The sequence below is a fragment of the Rana temporaria genome, chromosome 6 (genome assembly GCF_905171775.1).
Source record: "Rana temporaria chromosome 6, aRanTem1.1, whole genome shotgun sequence".
NCBI lineage: Eukaryota > Metazoa > Chordata > Amphibia > Anura > Ranidae > Rana > Rana temporaria.
In genome coordinates this window covers 53,678,829-53,694,872 of record NC_053494.1, presented here as the reverse complement: position 1 = coordinate 53,694,872, position 16,044 = coordinate 53,678,829, and the positions used below count along the sequence as shown (strand labels likewise).

At 44.8% G+C, this 16,044-nt stretch overlaps 1 protein-coding gene across 2 annotated transcripts in view; it reads right to left on the bottom strand.

Moving 5' to 3' along the window:
* The window catches only part of CCZ1 (CCZ1 homolog, vacuolar protein trafficking and biogenesis associated), a 92,809-nt gene extending 77,147 nt beyond the window's left edge, over positions 1-15,662 (bottom strand). The window contains exons 1-2 of one of the 2 annotated variants that reach the window (XM_040356803.1): positions 15,392-15,662; positions 5,057-5,147 (exon numbers count right to left, since the gene is read on the bottom strand). In XM_040356803.1, coding sequence (XP_040212737.1) covers positions 5,057-5,146 — 90 coding nt within the window. In that variant the 5' untranslated portion in view covers position 5,147; positions 15,392-15,662. Of the gene's footprint in view, positions 1-5,056; positions 5,148-12,767; positions 12,830-15,391 lie in introns of those variants that run through there. The other variant, XM_040356801.1, reaches the window with a different exon arrangement.
* Between the last annotated feature and the right edge of the window lie 382 nt (positions 15,663-16,044).

The window sequence follows — 16,044 nt, the reverse complement described above, 5'->3', positions numbered from 1 at the left end:
GAATCCATCGGTTAAATTTAAAGCAAGTTGGCTTTTTTTTAGGGTGAACACTTTAAGCAATGTGCAATCATAACTTCAGAAGTATCAGACCGTCCAATTAAATGTTGCTGTTTTTTTTTTTTTTTTTTTTACAATTCTACATACAAGGAAAAGAACAATCCCACTACGACCCCTTTCACACTGGGGCGGGGGGTGGTGGTAAGGCGCCTATTTTTAGCGGCGCTTTACCGTCGTTTTTGCGGAGGTATTCGGCCACCACTTTTAACCACTGCTTGCAGCCGAAAAAGGGTTAAAAAAAAAAAAAAACACACCCGCAAAGCGCTTTGCCGGCGGTTCAGCCGTGCTGCCCATTCATTTCAATAGGCAAGAGTGGTGTACACAACGCTCCAAAGACGCGTTTTTTTAATGTCCTGCCAGCGCTTTGCACTCAGGCTTTCACACTGAGACTGCAGGGGGGGGGGGGGCGCTTTACAGGCACCATTTTAAGCCCAAAACCACCCCAATGTGAAAGTGGTCTACAGGTCCTGAGCATGAGCCACATGTAAATGTCAAACAAGTTGGCTAGAAAAACTGTAGTGAGCTCCTGATGAAGCGTTATCTCTGCAATTATAATCAGATTTCACCCAGATTCCACACAATGTCATTACAGACATGGCAGCACCTGGCAGCCAATCCTCGCCTGAAGGAACATCAGTACATGGCTACTCTAATGCTGCAGTGCTAGTTTAGTTATTAACAGTGCGGCTGGTGGTCATTTTTTATAAGGGGGGGGGGGGGGGGATTTCAAACAATGCACTTACCCCATCCATGGCGGGCAATCAAGGACGGCCTCCCCTGCTCTCCTCCACGGGCATCAAGGCAGCTTCTTCTTCCCCTGCTTGACAGCTACCGTCTCCTCCTTGGCGGCCAACCAGAACGCTTCTCCTTTCGACCAATCAGGAAACAGGGCTCAGAGGAGATTCAGTGTAAGAATAGTGAACATTCATTCGCTGTTCTCACACACCTGGGTTGGCTCCGAGCACATTCTCTGCACCCCCAGCACACCCTATTTTGAAGCCTATTATAGAGCCTCTGGCTCTAATCGATGCTTAACCACTTAAGGACCGCCTCCTGCACATTTACGTCGGCAGAATGGCACGGCTAGGCACATGCACGTACAGGTCCGTGACCGCGGGACCCGATCGCTGCTGGAGTCCCGCGATCGGTCCCCAGAGCTGAAGAACGGGGAGAGCGGTGTGTAAACACAGCTTCCCCGTTCTTCACTGTGGCGGCGTCATCGATCGTGTGCTCCCTTTCATAGGGATACACAATCGATGACGTCACACCTACAGCCACACCCCCCTATAGTTGTAAACACACATGAGGTCACACATAACCCCTTCAGCGCCCCCTTGTGGTTAACTCCCAAACTGCAATTGTCATTTTCACAGTATACAATGCATTTTAAATGTAAAAATATAAGTACTACAGCGCTAATTAAATATCAAATTATGAAGCATTAACAAAATTACCAAATAATAAACGCAGCAAAAAGTGATGTAGGTCAAACAAATTAGTGCAATGTATAAATAAATTAATTTGCGCTGAATATTAACTTAGAAAATGCAAATCGTGCTAATAGGTGATTAAAAAGAAACTATTAAGTGTCAAATTAATAGGCAAAATGAAACAAAAAAAGTCCAATTGCATAAATATACACCAGTGGTTTTCAATGAAACAACACCCAGATCAGTGTGATGATTAAAGGAAGGTGTGATGTGATCTCAAACAACGTGCTCCTGCTTCACAAGTAGAACGCCTCTTCCACATTAACCACAGCTCATGGAAAACAAAAGAGAAAAACTCTCATAGCGCAGCTGAGTATTAAACAATACAAGGAGGGTAGATGGTCTCTAACAATGGCACACTCACGAATCCACCGATTAAAAGCCGCATATAGCAACAATACACCGATCCTTCATTAAGCAGCTCAGCTCATATGATGTTTCCTCTCCTCATTCGAATCCTAGATCGAATCCTAGATCCGTCCCGCTCGTAACTCCTCCCCCACGCGTTACGTCAATAGTCACTTGACTTAGTCATGGGTCACTGTATTGGGATCGGTGTATTGTTGCTATATGCGGCTTTTAATCGGTGGATTCGTGAGTGTGCCATTGTTAGAGACCATCTACCCTCCTTGTATTGTTTAATACTCAGCTGCGCTATGAGAGTTTTTCTCTTTTGTTTTCCATGAGCTGTGGTTAATGTGGAAGAGGCGTTCTACTTGTGAAGCAGGAGCACGTTGTTTGAGATCACATCACACCTTCCTTTAATCATCACACTGATCTGGGTGTTGTTTCATTGAAAACCACTGGTGTATATTTATGCAATTGGACTTTTTTTGTTTCATTTTGCCTATTAATTTGACACTTAATAGTTTCTTTTTAATCACCTATTAGCACGATTTGCATTTTCTAAGTTAATATTCAGCGCAAATTAATTTATTTATACAATGCATTTTAAATGCATTTTTTGCTGTGAAAATGACAATGGTCCCAAAAATGTGTCAAAATTGTCCGAAGTGTCCGCCATAATATCGCTGTCATGAAAAAAAATCGCTGATCGCCCCAATTAGTAGTAAAAAAAAAAAAAAAAAATTAATAAAAATGAAATAAAACTATCCCCTATACGCTATAAATTTTGCGCAAACCAACAGATAAACGCTTAATGCGATTTTTTTTTTACCAAAAATAGGTAGAAGAATACTTATCAGCCTAAACTGAGGGAAAAAAATGTATATATTTTTGGGGGATATTTATTATAGCAAAAAATGTTGCATTTTTTTCAAAATTGTCGCTCTATTTTTGTTTATAGCGTAAAAAAAAAAAAACGCAGAGGTGATCAAATACCACCAAAAGAAAGCTCTATTTGTGGGGAAAAAAGGATGCCAATTTTGTTTGGGAGCCACGTCGCACGACCGCGCAATTGCCTGTTAAAGCGACGCAGTGCCGAATTGCAAAACCTGGCCCTTTAGCTGCCTAAAGGTCCGGGTCTTAAGTGGTTAAAAAAAATAACAAAATAAAACACCACCCACCCAGCATCGTAATCCATACACCCGGCATCCTGAAAGGGGCCGGCACTTGGATGGGGAGGCGGCACCCATAATGGAGAGTCCCCCCATGTGGGGTGTCTAGGCACGCCTGTACCTCATATCACTATATCTGCTGCGTTAGATCTAAGGCCTTTGACGTCTGGTCTTAGGAGATTTGGAGTGAGGTTTGATAGTGTCTCTACTGTGTTGCTCACCGTTTTCCTGCCTGGAGGCTCCGATTTAAGAAGCAAAGCCTCTAAAGAAAGGGGTGCCCAACCTTTTGAAGCGCGAGGGATACTTAAGCGATATGGTAACTGGTCAAGGGCCACAATCAGCGGAGCGGGCCGATGTCTGGTCTGTGTCCACGCTGCATATGCAGAGCGGACACGGACACAGCCCGATTGGATTGGAGGTAGGACACAAGTCGGTTTACATCTGTCACTCCTTAGAGGTGAATGGAGGGTCCAATTGGGTCGGACTGACCATGTGAAAGGGCCCCAAGGCTGCTTTCACACCGATGCGCTGAGGTTTACCCGCACCGTGGGTGCACGCAGTGTACCTTTGGCTTTTCTGCACTTTGCAATAGACTTCTATTATATTCTGCAGGTTTGGTGCACTTTCAGAAAGCTCACCAAACTCGCAGGTAACAACAGAAGTCTATGGCTCTGTGCAGGTAACCCGCAGGTGAACTACTCTGCGTCTGTGGATTCGTTTGAAAGCAGCCCAGTAACCACTGCAGAACAGATATGCCCATATATACAATGTGATATTAGTAATAAACTGACCTTTAATAACAGTATTCTATTCCATCCCAGAGCGGGTTGCGGGCCACATCAGAGGGCTCCGTGGACCACATGTGGCCCCCGGGCCACTGGTTGGGCACCCCTGCCCTAAGATGAGTGCATCCACACAGAGACAGTGCAGAACAAGACATGGTAAGTCAGTAATGAGGGAAAGATCAGATTCATGGAGACCACGGGAAATAATGGTGACAAGTCCTTTTCCCTCTGCCTGACTGACAACTTCCAGAGTTCAATTCCTCTTTAAGCCAGGGGTTGACAAATTTGCTTGGAATCTAGGAGCCAGCTAAAAAAGTTAGGAGCCAGAAAACGCGCCCGTCCCGACGAGCTCGCGCGCAGAAGCGAACACATACGTGAGCAGCGCCTGCATATGTAAACGGTGTTCAAACCACACGTGAGGTATCGCCACGATTGGCAGAGCAAGAGCAATAATTCTAGCCCTAGACCTCCTCTAACTCAAATCATGCAACCTGTACAATTTTTTAAACGTCGCCTATGGAGATTTTAAAGGGTAAAAGTTTGTCGCCATTCAATGAGCGGACGTAATTTTGAAGCGTGACATGTTGGGTATCAATTTACTCGGCGTAACATTATCTTTCATAATATAAAAAAAAATGGGGATAACTTTACTGTTGTCTTATTTTTTAATTAAAAAAAGTGTAATTTTTTCCCAAAAAAGTGCGCTTGTAAGACCGCTGCGCAAATACGGCATGACAGAAAGTATTGCAACGATCGCCATTTTATTCTCTAGGGTGTTAGGATAAAAAATATATATAAAATATATATAATGTTTGGAGGTTCTAATTAGAGGAAAGAAGATGGCAGTGAAAATAGTGAAAAATTACATTAGAATTGCTGTTTAACTTGTAATGCTTAACTTGTAATACCAACGGTCACCACTAGATGGCGCCAGCTTACACATCTGGTGGTAATAACTTGTAATACCAAAGGCTCACCACCAGATGGGGCCAGGACCCCCCTTCCAAGCCAAGTCGCCAGGACCCTATTTCTAGTCGCCATGGCGACCGGGATTTGTCGAGCCCTGCTTTAAGCAGTGAGTGGGATTTGTGTTTTTCCCAAAAAAATCCTTTCCAATCACTTTAAAGGCTAGTATACATTGTACGGTTGTGCTTAGGATGTCAGGCTAGACTACTGAAGAGCTAAGAATAGATCAATGTATTATTACCTCTCCTTCTCTTGGGCCAAACTTCGGATTATAGATGAAAAAATTTAGTAAGGACGGGGCGAAGTGCTTCTCCTGCACCGCAAACGCCATCCTAGAAAAAGATCAAGACACAAATTAATACGGCGATAAAATGCTCCGTTTACTTTCCTTCCTTCCTCTTGTTTGTAAGACCGACATCTACGTCTGCCAATAAGTCAGGTAGGCAAATGAACCACTTCTGACCAGCATGCTTCAGTATCAAACCAAAGGGTAATTAAAGAGTATAGAGAGCCAAAATGTTTATTTTTATTTTTTGTAAAACAGTTAAAAAGGATTTTTTACTGCTATCAATGGCTCCATCTCACTTACTGACCCCATGACAACGGATTCACCAGGCAGGAAGTGGGAGAAAATCTCCGATAGCAAAACAGACACAGATAGAAATCAGTTTCTTTCAGTAGAATAGAAGACAGGAAGCTTTGTCAGCGTTACATTGCGTATGTATGTATGTATGTATATATATGTATTAGGGCTGCAACTAACGATTATTTTCATAATCGATTAATCGGCCGATTATTTGTTCGATTAATCGATTAATCGGATAAAATCATTAAAAAAACGTAATGTGGAATTTTTTCGTTTATTTACCAGTAATAATGAAAAAAACTGAGTGTTACACTCAAACAGCAGATTAAAAAGCGTTTAAAATTAACATTACACAACTTTGCAGCAGTACAAAAACAAACATTATGAAAAGAGCTAAACTACTGTTCAAGAAAAAAAAAAAAATTAAATCGTAAGAGAACCAATCCACATATTTACACTCCCATAATCTGTGTATTAAATATTTTATAATATATTTTATTTTTGTTTATGTTTGTTGTTTATTTTTAAGTTTATTTTTAATAAGATGAATATTTATTTTTAATAATATGTAAGTTTATTTTTAATAAAATATGATTTTCGGATCAGCAAAGAAAAAAAATGATGAAAAAAAGTCGGATTCAATTCTGGGCTCTAGCTGGGCCAATAGCTCTATATGGTAATGTACACCATTGCCCCCCACTCGTCACTGTAATGTCCACCATTGTCCCCAACTCGTCATTATCACCATCACTGTTCCAGTCAACATTGCCCCCACACTAACAGTAACACTGTATAATAGCCATTTTTCTCACTAATAATAGTATAGCCAACATTGCCCCCACACTAACAGTAACACTGTATAATAGCCATTTTTCTCACTAATAATAGTATAGCCAACATTGCCCCCACACTAGTAAACAGTAACAGTAACACACTGAAATAATAGCCATTTTTCCCCACTATAATATGATGAATCCACTCACTGTTCTTGTACTACTCAGTCTCCCTTCACTGTACTCGCATGCATGCAGACAGTACTGCGCGCTCTTGCAGAAGATCCACTTGCAGAGGGAGGGGTGATGACGTCAATGCGCACCGCCGCCGGGTGTACCAAGATGGTCGACCGCTCCGGAGCTAGGCCGAAGCCGCGGCCTTTCCTAAGGCGGCGGCGGTGCGCTCCGCGGATCGCAGCCTGTGCCGATCCGAACAGGTCGGCCCGTTCAGATAGCGGATCGGGCATGATCCGTTGCACTCCCAGTATGGACCAACTAATCGATAATGAAATTCGTTGACAACGATTTTCATTATCGATTTTTATCGATAATAATCGATTAATCGTTTCAGCCCTATTATGTTTATATATATATATATATATATATATATATATATATATATATACATATATACACACACACATACACACAGTGCCTTGCAAAAGTATTCGGCCCTCTTGAACTTTGCGACCTTTTGCCACATTTCAAACAAAGATATAAAACTGTAATTTTTTTTTTGAAGAATCAACAACAAGTGGGACACAATCATGAAGTGGAATGAAATTTATTGGATATTTCAAACTTTTTTAACAAATAAAAAACTGAAAAATTGGGCGTGCAAAATTATTCAGCCCCTTTACTTTCAGTGCAGCAAACTCTCTCCAGAAGTTCAGTGAGAATCTCTGAATGATCCAATGTTGACCTAAATGACTAATGATGATAAATAGAATCCACCTGTGTGTAATCAAGTCTCCGTATAAATGCACCTGCACTGTGATAGTCTCAGAGGTCCGTTTAAAGTGGAGAGAGCATCATGAAGAACAAGGAACACACCAGGCAGGTCCTAAATACTGTTGTGGAGAAGTTTAAAGCCGGATTTGGATACAAAAAGATTTCCCAAGCTTTAAACATCCCAAGGAGCACTGTGCAAGCGATAATATTGAAATGGAAGGAGTATCAGACCACTGCAAATCTACGAAGACCTGCCCGTCCCTCTAAACTTTCAGCTCATACAAGGAGAAGACTGATCAGAGATGCAGCCAAGAGGCCCATGATCACTCTGGATGAACTGCAGAGATCTACAGCTGAGGTGGGAGACTCTGTCCATAGGACAACAATCAGTCGTATACTGCACAAATCTGGCCTTTATGGAAGAGTGGCAAGAAGAAAGCCATTTCTTAAAGATATCCATAAAAAGTGTTGTTTAAAGTTTGCCACAAGCCACCTGGGAGACACACCAAACATGTGGAAGAAGGTGCTCTGGTCAGATGAAACCAAAATCAAACTTTTTGGCAACAATGCAAAACGTTATGTTTGGCGTAAAAGCAACACAGCTCATCACCCTGAACACACCATCCCCACTGTGAAACATGGTGGTGGCAGCATCATGGTTTGGGCCTGCTTTTCTTCAGCAGGGACAGGGAAGATGGTTAAAATTGATGGGAAGATAGATGGAGCCAAATACAGGACCATTCTGGAAGAAAACCTGATGGAGTCTGCAAAAGACCTGAGACTGGGACGGAGATTTGTCTTCCAACAAGACAATGATCCAAAACATAAAGCAAAATCTACAATGGAATGGTTCACAAATAAACATATCCAGGTGTTAGGGCCCTTTCACACGGGCTGACGAACGGTCCGTTTTTTACAAGTCCGTTTACGACTTGTAATGCTTCCCTATGGGATTGCAGACGTTAGCGGATGATGCATCCGCTAACGTCCGTAAAGATCCGCCTCCACAAAGATCCGCTTTTTCAGACGGAAGAAAACCCTGTTTTTCTTCCGTCTGGCGGAACGGTTCGGATGAATACGGACACACGGTCCGTATTCATCCGATTCCCCATAGGGGAGGGCGGAGGAAAGACAGGGCGGTCTCTGCACAGTGTGTGAAAGAGCCCTTAGAATGGCCAAGTCAAAGTCCAGACCTGAATCCAATCGAGAATCTGTGGAAAGAACTGAAAACTGCTGTTCACAAACGCTCTCCATCCAACCTCACTGAGCTTGAGCTGTTTTGCAAGGAGGAATGGGCAAACATTTCAGTCTCTCGATGTGCAAAACTGAAAGAGACATATCCCAAGCGACTTACAGCTGTAATCGCAGCAAAAGGTGGCGCTACAAAGTATTAACTTAAGGGGGCTGAATAATTTTGCACGCCCAATTTTTCAGTTTTTTATTTGTTAAAAAAGTTTGAAATATCCAATAAATTTCATCCACTTCATGATTGTGTCCCACTTGTTGATTCTTCAAAACAAATCACAGTTTTATATCTTTATGTTTGAAGCCTGAAATGTGGCAAAAGGTCGCAAAGTTCAAGGGGGCCGAATACTTTCGCAAGGCACTGTACATACACACACACACACACACATACACACACACACACACACACATCCCTGTTCTGTGAGGAGAGGCAGATCGTGAGTTCTTACTAGCTAGGAACCACAATCAGTCATTTCCTCCAGTCACTCCCACCCCCCTACAGTTAGAACACACAAGAGGGAACGCAGTTAACCCCTTGATCGCCCCCTAGTGTTAACCCCTTCCCTGCCAGTGACATTTACACAGTTATCAGTGCATTTTATAGCACTGATCTCTGTAGAATTGTCAATGGTCCTAAAAATGTGTCAAGTGTCTGATCTGTTTGCCATAATGTCACAGTCCCGATAAAAATCGCAGATCGTCGGCATTACTAGTAAAAACGCTTATTGCGATTTTTATTACCAAAAATATGTAGAAGAATACATATCGGCCTAAACTGAGAAAAAAAATGCGCTTTAAAAAAAAAAACGGGGATATTTATTATAGCAAAATGTACAAAATAGGGGGTTTTTTTTTTTCTAAATTGTCACATTTTTTTGTTTAAAGTGCAAAATATAAAAACCGCAGAGGTGATCAAATAACACCAAAAGAAAGCTCTATGTGTGGGGAAAAAAGGACATCAATTGTGTTTGGGAACAGCGTCGCACGACCGCGCAAATGTCAGCTAAAGCGACGCAGTGCCGTACCGCAAAAAATGGCCTGGTCATTCAGCAGCCAAATCTTCCGGGGCTGAAGTGGTTAAAGAGGAACTTCAGTCCCCTTAATCATGGCTCCACCCCCCTCCACTAGTGTTGCCATTTTCCATTGTCCGAAAAGTGCGCAAATGTGCCACAGTGCTCTACCTGGCCTTTGGGACCTGCCAGAGCCCTGCAGCGCATCTGCGCATTTGTCGAACTGTGCTCATGCGTATATGCAGGAAGAGAGGTCCCGGACCACCTTCAATTTGCTGTCCTCACATGCCTATGCATGGAAACCCTGTGTGTGCAGATGTACCGAAGGTCTATGCCCAGTCCTGAAGCCCAGCAGAGACCTTTAGCACATCAGCACAACATCATTCTCGCTTAGGTGAGAAAGGAGGATAGGGCTGCCTTGCAGCAAAAATAATATAAAGCAGCACCTAAAGCCTTGTACACACAATCAGATTTCCATCGGACAAAGTGTAGGACTTGTGTCCCGAAGGGCATTGGCCATGAACTTGTATTGCATACACACGGCAAATAATTGTCGGCCAACAAACACAAAACTACGTGTTTTTTCAGCTCTTTAGCACCACCCTTTGGGCAACTTCTGCTAATATTGTGTTATGGTGAGCATTGCTTCTGAGCATGCGTGTTTGTACTTTGGAGTTTTGTCTGATTTGTGTACACACGATCGGATATTCCGCCGGACAATTTTAAAGCACGCTATCCCACATTTGTCCGTGGAAAATCCGAGAACAATTGTCCGATGGAACGTACAAACGGTCAGCCTGTCATCTCACAATTGCCATCGGATAATCCGATCGTGTGTACGAGGCTTCAGAAAATATCCAATTGTGTTATATGAGGGGTAGGCAACCTTAAAGAGGTGGGGATCTACCTGCACAACATGGGGGAAGTCAAAGATCACTGAAACAGCGTTGCCCAGTGTCACACCTGATTTAAACCTCTAATCACTGTACTACTGTGTCGTAATCGCACGGCAATTATGGGGTTAATCAGGTGGTGGGGAGGCAACATATCGCCTCCTCCCCACATGTTAAACATTCTCGGATGGCTTTTCAAAGCAGCAGTGGCTGCTGCACTTGTGAATGAGCCCTTAGCATCAGCAGCGGCACCCTTAGTGCTCATTCTCATGTAAAGTTGGGGGGTGGTAAAACTCTGCGGTTGAGTTTACCACCCCCAATCCCTACTAGGGTTATCCTGATACCACTTTTTTAAGACCGAGTACAAGTACCGATACATTTTTTTCCCAAGTACTCACCGATAACCGACATTTTTAATGTCATGTCACAGTGGCATGTATCAGTATATATTTTTTCTTTTTTTTCTTTTTTTTGTTGTTTTTTTGTATTTTACAGTGCTTTGCTTTCTTCTTCTTTTTTTTATGGAGGGGGTGGGGGGAGTGGATTGTGTCAGTGTGTTTTTTATTTACATTTTTATTATTTTTTACAATTTTTTTTATTTATTGCAATTTTTTTTCTTTTTTATAGCCCTGTTGGGGGGCTTTGGTGTGATTTCAGTGGTCTTAACAGACCTCTGACATCTCCCCTTTGAGACAGAGAAAGGGACTAGGGACACAGATTCCCCAGTCCCTTTCTCTGCAGCCTCAGCTAAAATGAATGGAGAGAAGCTCCTCTCCATTCATAAACTGAAGCATCGTAAACACAGGTTACGATGTTTCAGTTATGTGAATGGACAGAGTCAGTGATCACTGACTGTTCATTCGGAAAAGGTAGGAGCTGGGTTTAGCGGCTCTTATCTCCACTCTCCATCCTGACAGATCGAGAAAAGAGGAAGTGGAGGAGGACATTGAGGGGGGGGGGACGGAGCGCGGCGGCGGACACGCAGCATCACAGAGGCGGACACGCAGCATCACAGAGGCGGACACGCAGCATCACAGAGGCGGACACGCAGCATCACAGAGGCGGACACGCAGCATCACAGAGGCGGATACGCAGCATCACATAGGGGGATACAGGGCCAGTCAGCGGTGATTAGTGCGGCTTTGGGGAGCGTTGCAAGCACTGATCACCGCTAGAGCTGGGCGATTTTCAAAAAATAAATAAATAAATCTTCGATTTAAAAAAATAACTATTCACGATTTGAATCGAGTTTTTTTTTTTTTATGGACACCGCGCCGATCCTTAGGCGAGGTCGCGGTTTCGGCCTGGTCTGTGGCGTCCGGCCTTGCGGACTAGGCCAAAGTCGCAGCCTTGCCTAAAAACTCCTGCCCGCAGCTCCTCAGGGCCGGCGCGGTGTCCTGGTGAAAACAAATTTGACCTCATCACTGCACTGCAGCAAATTTGCCCTAATCACTGCTGTATGAATTTCACTAAAGCAGCTTAAAGGGGGGGGGTCCGGGGAGAAGCTGTCAGGCTTTATTGAAATGTATACAGGAAGATCGGTGCATGCAACTCCCCCCGCAGCACCGATCATCCCTGACTGCTCAGGTATCGGGTGAAGCATCGGAGCATTTCCCCAAGTACTAGTATCGGGACAACCCTAATCCCGCTTTAGCTGCTAAGGCAGCAACCATAAGGTGTACACATGGCGCAGCAGGAAGTAAACCCCCTGCTGCCTTTGGTGGGTGCTACCGCATGCATTCAAGTAAATGGGGCCACTCTTCCATTCACATGTATACGCGTTTGTATGCACAAGTGTAAATTACTGACTTTTCTCTTTTGATTTAATGCATGGTTACTCAACCTGTGGCCCTTGAGCTGTTACAGAACTACAAGTCCCATCAGGCCTCTGCCTTTGGGAGTCATGCTTGTAACTGTCAGACTTGCAATGCCTCATGGGACTTGTAGTTCTGCAACAGCTAGAGGGCCACAGGTTGAGCACCCATGATTTAAAGGCTCTAAAACACAGTGCAAGCTTACTGATCTTTGCACACCATTTCCACAGGCCCATAGACAACATTGGAACTGCATTCAGAGCCATACAAAAAAATAGTACTGCCTTCATGGGCCCTAAACCATGTAGTCGCTGTGCACTCACCCCCCCCCCCCAGCTATTTGTCACATTATACACACTACTGGGGGGGGGGATTTAGTAAAACAGAAAAAGGCAGAATTCAGAGCAGCTGTGCATGGCAACCAATCAAATTCTAGCTTCAGCTTGTTAAAGAAAAGCTCAAGTCAGCATGTACAAAAACTGCAGCTACTGCCTTTTAATAAAACGGACACTTACCTGCACCAGGATCCAGCGCTGTGCTCACCAGAGGGGGCGCCGGGGACTGTTCTCAGCACCTGCAGTCTGCTCACATAATTTGTAATAAAAACATCTTTGCCATTCTGAAACTTCCCTCCAACCACTTTGCATATTATTTTATATCTACTGTTAATCAGTACTTGCCAAAAATGCTGCAGAGATCTCCCTCCACTGGGTCTGGCTGCAGCCATTTTAACTGTGGGCAGCTGAAGCTGCTGCCTGTTCACTTCCTGAATTTACACAGACACACACCTCCAGCTCTGCAGCTTTCACTGGCCCTCTTATGACTCATCCCCCCTCCCTTCCTGGCAAACTTTCACAAGTGTGAGAGAGAGAGCTGTGCATGTCATAAGCCTAGGCTAATGACCAGACAGGAAGTGGGCTGTCTAAGGTTTACTGGCAGAAAAAAAATATGTTTTACTATCCAAAGTTAAAACAACAAGGGCAGAAGATTTAATAGATGGAAAGTTGGAAAATAAACGACTAAAGGTCACTTTAACTGTGGGAACCCGGCAGTGCCGGGTGCCCACTGTGCATGCAGCATTGTTAATGGTCCCACAGTCTTCTGGGACCTGTAACATGTCCCAGAAGTCTGTGGGAAGGGGAATTTCAACTCTGATCGCTTAGGTAATCCATCCTATCAAAACCAGGTATCTGCCTGACCCCCCCCCCCCCCCCCAAAATGGTAAATATCAAAGAAGAGGGGAGGAGGCCTTAAAGCGGAATGTCCCCTCTTGGGTGGAGTTCTACTTTAAGTTAAAATGTTAAGCCAGCAATACATGGATGGAAATCCTGCCAGTTCAGCAAAAAACGATCCGTGTATGGGCAGGTTGGTTGTACAGAAGTTGATCTACTGATCAAATTCTGTACAAACAGCCTGTCAGATTCCCCCTGTTCGATCCGTGCCGCTGATCAAGCCACAGCGGTGTGCAGTACCGCATTTGGCCAGAGGTGTAGGGGCGCCGGAGCAGAGTGGAGCCATTCAGAAATACTTAGCCAGATTCAGGAAACTTACGACGGGCGTATCAGTAGATACCCCGTCGTAACTCCGAATCCGCGCCGTCGTAAGTCTCCTACACCGTCGTATCTTAACTGCATAAATCTAGGGGCATGTACGCTGATTTACGCCTAGAATATGTAAATCAGCGAGATACGCCTATTCACGAACGTACGCTTGCCCGTCGCAGTAAAGATACGCCGTTTACGTAAGCCGTTTTCAGGCCTAAAGATATTCCACCAAAAAGATGGCTTGGCCAATGTTAAGTATGGACGTCGGACCCGCGTTGAATTTTAAAATGTTGACGTTGTTTGCGTAAGTCGTCCGTGAATGGGGCTGGGCGTAATTTACGTTCACGTCGAAACCAAAAAGTCTTTGAGGTGTAATTTGGAGCATGCGCGCTGGGATATGTCCACGGATGGCGCATGCGTCGATCACGTCGGGTCACGATTCATTAGCATAAAACACGCCCACCTCTTCACAATTTGAATTAGGCGCGCTTAGGCCGGCACACTTACGCTACACCGCCGTAACTTAGGACGTAAGTGCTTTGTGAATACAGCACTTGCCTCTCTAACTTATGGCGGCGTAGCGTATATGTGATACGCTACGCCTGCCTAACGTTAGGCTCTCCTACCTGAATCCAGCTAACTCTGTTCAAAAGCCTTTCCAAGTTCAGCCGAGCTGTCCCCGAGTATTTCCAAGGCTCTCCAGGGCCCCCCCCACCTCTGGCCGCATGCGGTATTGCATGCCATAGGAGTCAATGCGGAACAAATTATTTTAGTTTCCATTGACTTCTATGGGGAAACTCGTTTTGATATGTGAGTGCTTTGGATTACGGGCATTCTCCTGGAATGGATTATGCTCGTAATCCGAGGTTCTACTGTATTACTATTTTCAGAAAAGATGAACCAACACCCTACACCAGGGATCCTCAAACTACGGCCCTCCAGCTGTTGCGGAACAACACGTCCCATGAGTAAGGATGAGCTCTGGCGTGTTCGCATAGTACAGGTACAAGTCCCATCATGCCTCTGCCTTTGGAAGTCATGTTTATTATAACTGTGAGCCTTGCAATGCCTCCTGGGACTTGTAGTTCTGCAACAGCTGGAGGGCCACAGATTGAGCACCCATGCCTTAGGGCAGGGGGTCTCCAAACTTTCTAAACAAAGGGCCAGTTTACGGTCCTTCAGACTTTAGGGGGGGCCAGACTAGGGCCATTGGGAGTAAATAATTCCATATATTTGGTGACAGTGGGAGGACTAGTGCCCCATCGTTGGTGTTAATGGAAAGAATTGATGGCGTCAGTTGGAGGAATAGTGCCCCATTGGTGTCAGCAACAAGTATTATGCCCCATTTAAATTGGATGGAATAATGCCCCAAGGGCCGCATTATGGCAAGCAAAGGGCCGCAGTTTGGAGACCCCTGCCTTAGGGACACCAGGGCAGATCAGAGAGGTCAAATGCCTGTGCTGACCAATCAGGACTGCTCTTATTGCTTTTCTCCATCCTGATGTCCCTAGGAGAAAGAAAAAAAGAAGAACAACATGGTGTTCGAACCCCAGGACATGTGTGGTGAAAGTGGGTCACCCAAGGAGGTAAGTGCTGGACAGTAGGAGGAGTAGAATGTTAGGTCACCTTTTATTTATTTCTCATAATTTATGCTTTGAAAATGAAAGCTTGAAGCTGATTGGTTGCCATGTCTTATCAGACTCCTTGTCCCCAGTGCAGGGAATACATGAGCTGAGATCACTTAGAACAGAACACAGTACCTCTCCTGTATTCCTCCGCTCACTGCACAGAGATAGGGAAAGGAAAAAGCAGGTTCATCCCCCTCTGCAGTATGCACAGCCCCTGTACCGTCTGGTCCTCTGCAGCCACCGAGCCTCGCTCCCGGCTCCAATACACCCTCATATAATCCTCCTTCCGAACTGTCAGTGCCCCTAAAACACGGCTCAATCCCGGTGACAAGAGCACAGGCTCTGCCGTGTATGCACTGCACTGCTGCTTCCTGTAACACAGCAGTCACCTGGTCTCCAGTGTTACACAACCTACAACACTAGAGAAGAGCTCTATGTCACATCATATACAGGAAGTGTCTGCAGCTCCGGCCATTTTGTTGAAGCCTAAAAGCAATAGAAGACAGACCAATAGTAACTCCTTCATGCCTAAGCCCTTTTCTGACACTCACTTACAAGTTAAATAGGTAGATTCAGGTACAATGACCTAACTTTGCGGTGGCGTAGCTTAAGGGCTCTTTCACACGGAGCGGACCGTTTCTGGATCCGCTCCGTGTGTCTCCGTCGGCTCAGCGGGGATCCCCGCTGAGCTGTCGGCGGATAGGGCGGTCCCCGCACACAGTGCAGAGACCGCCCTGTCTCAGCTCCGCTCTGCCCTATGGGGAACCGGATGCAGATGGACCGTC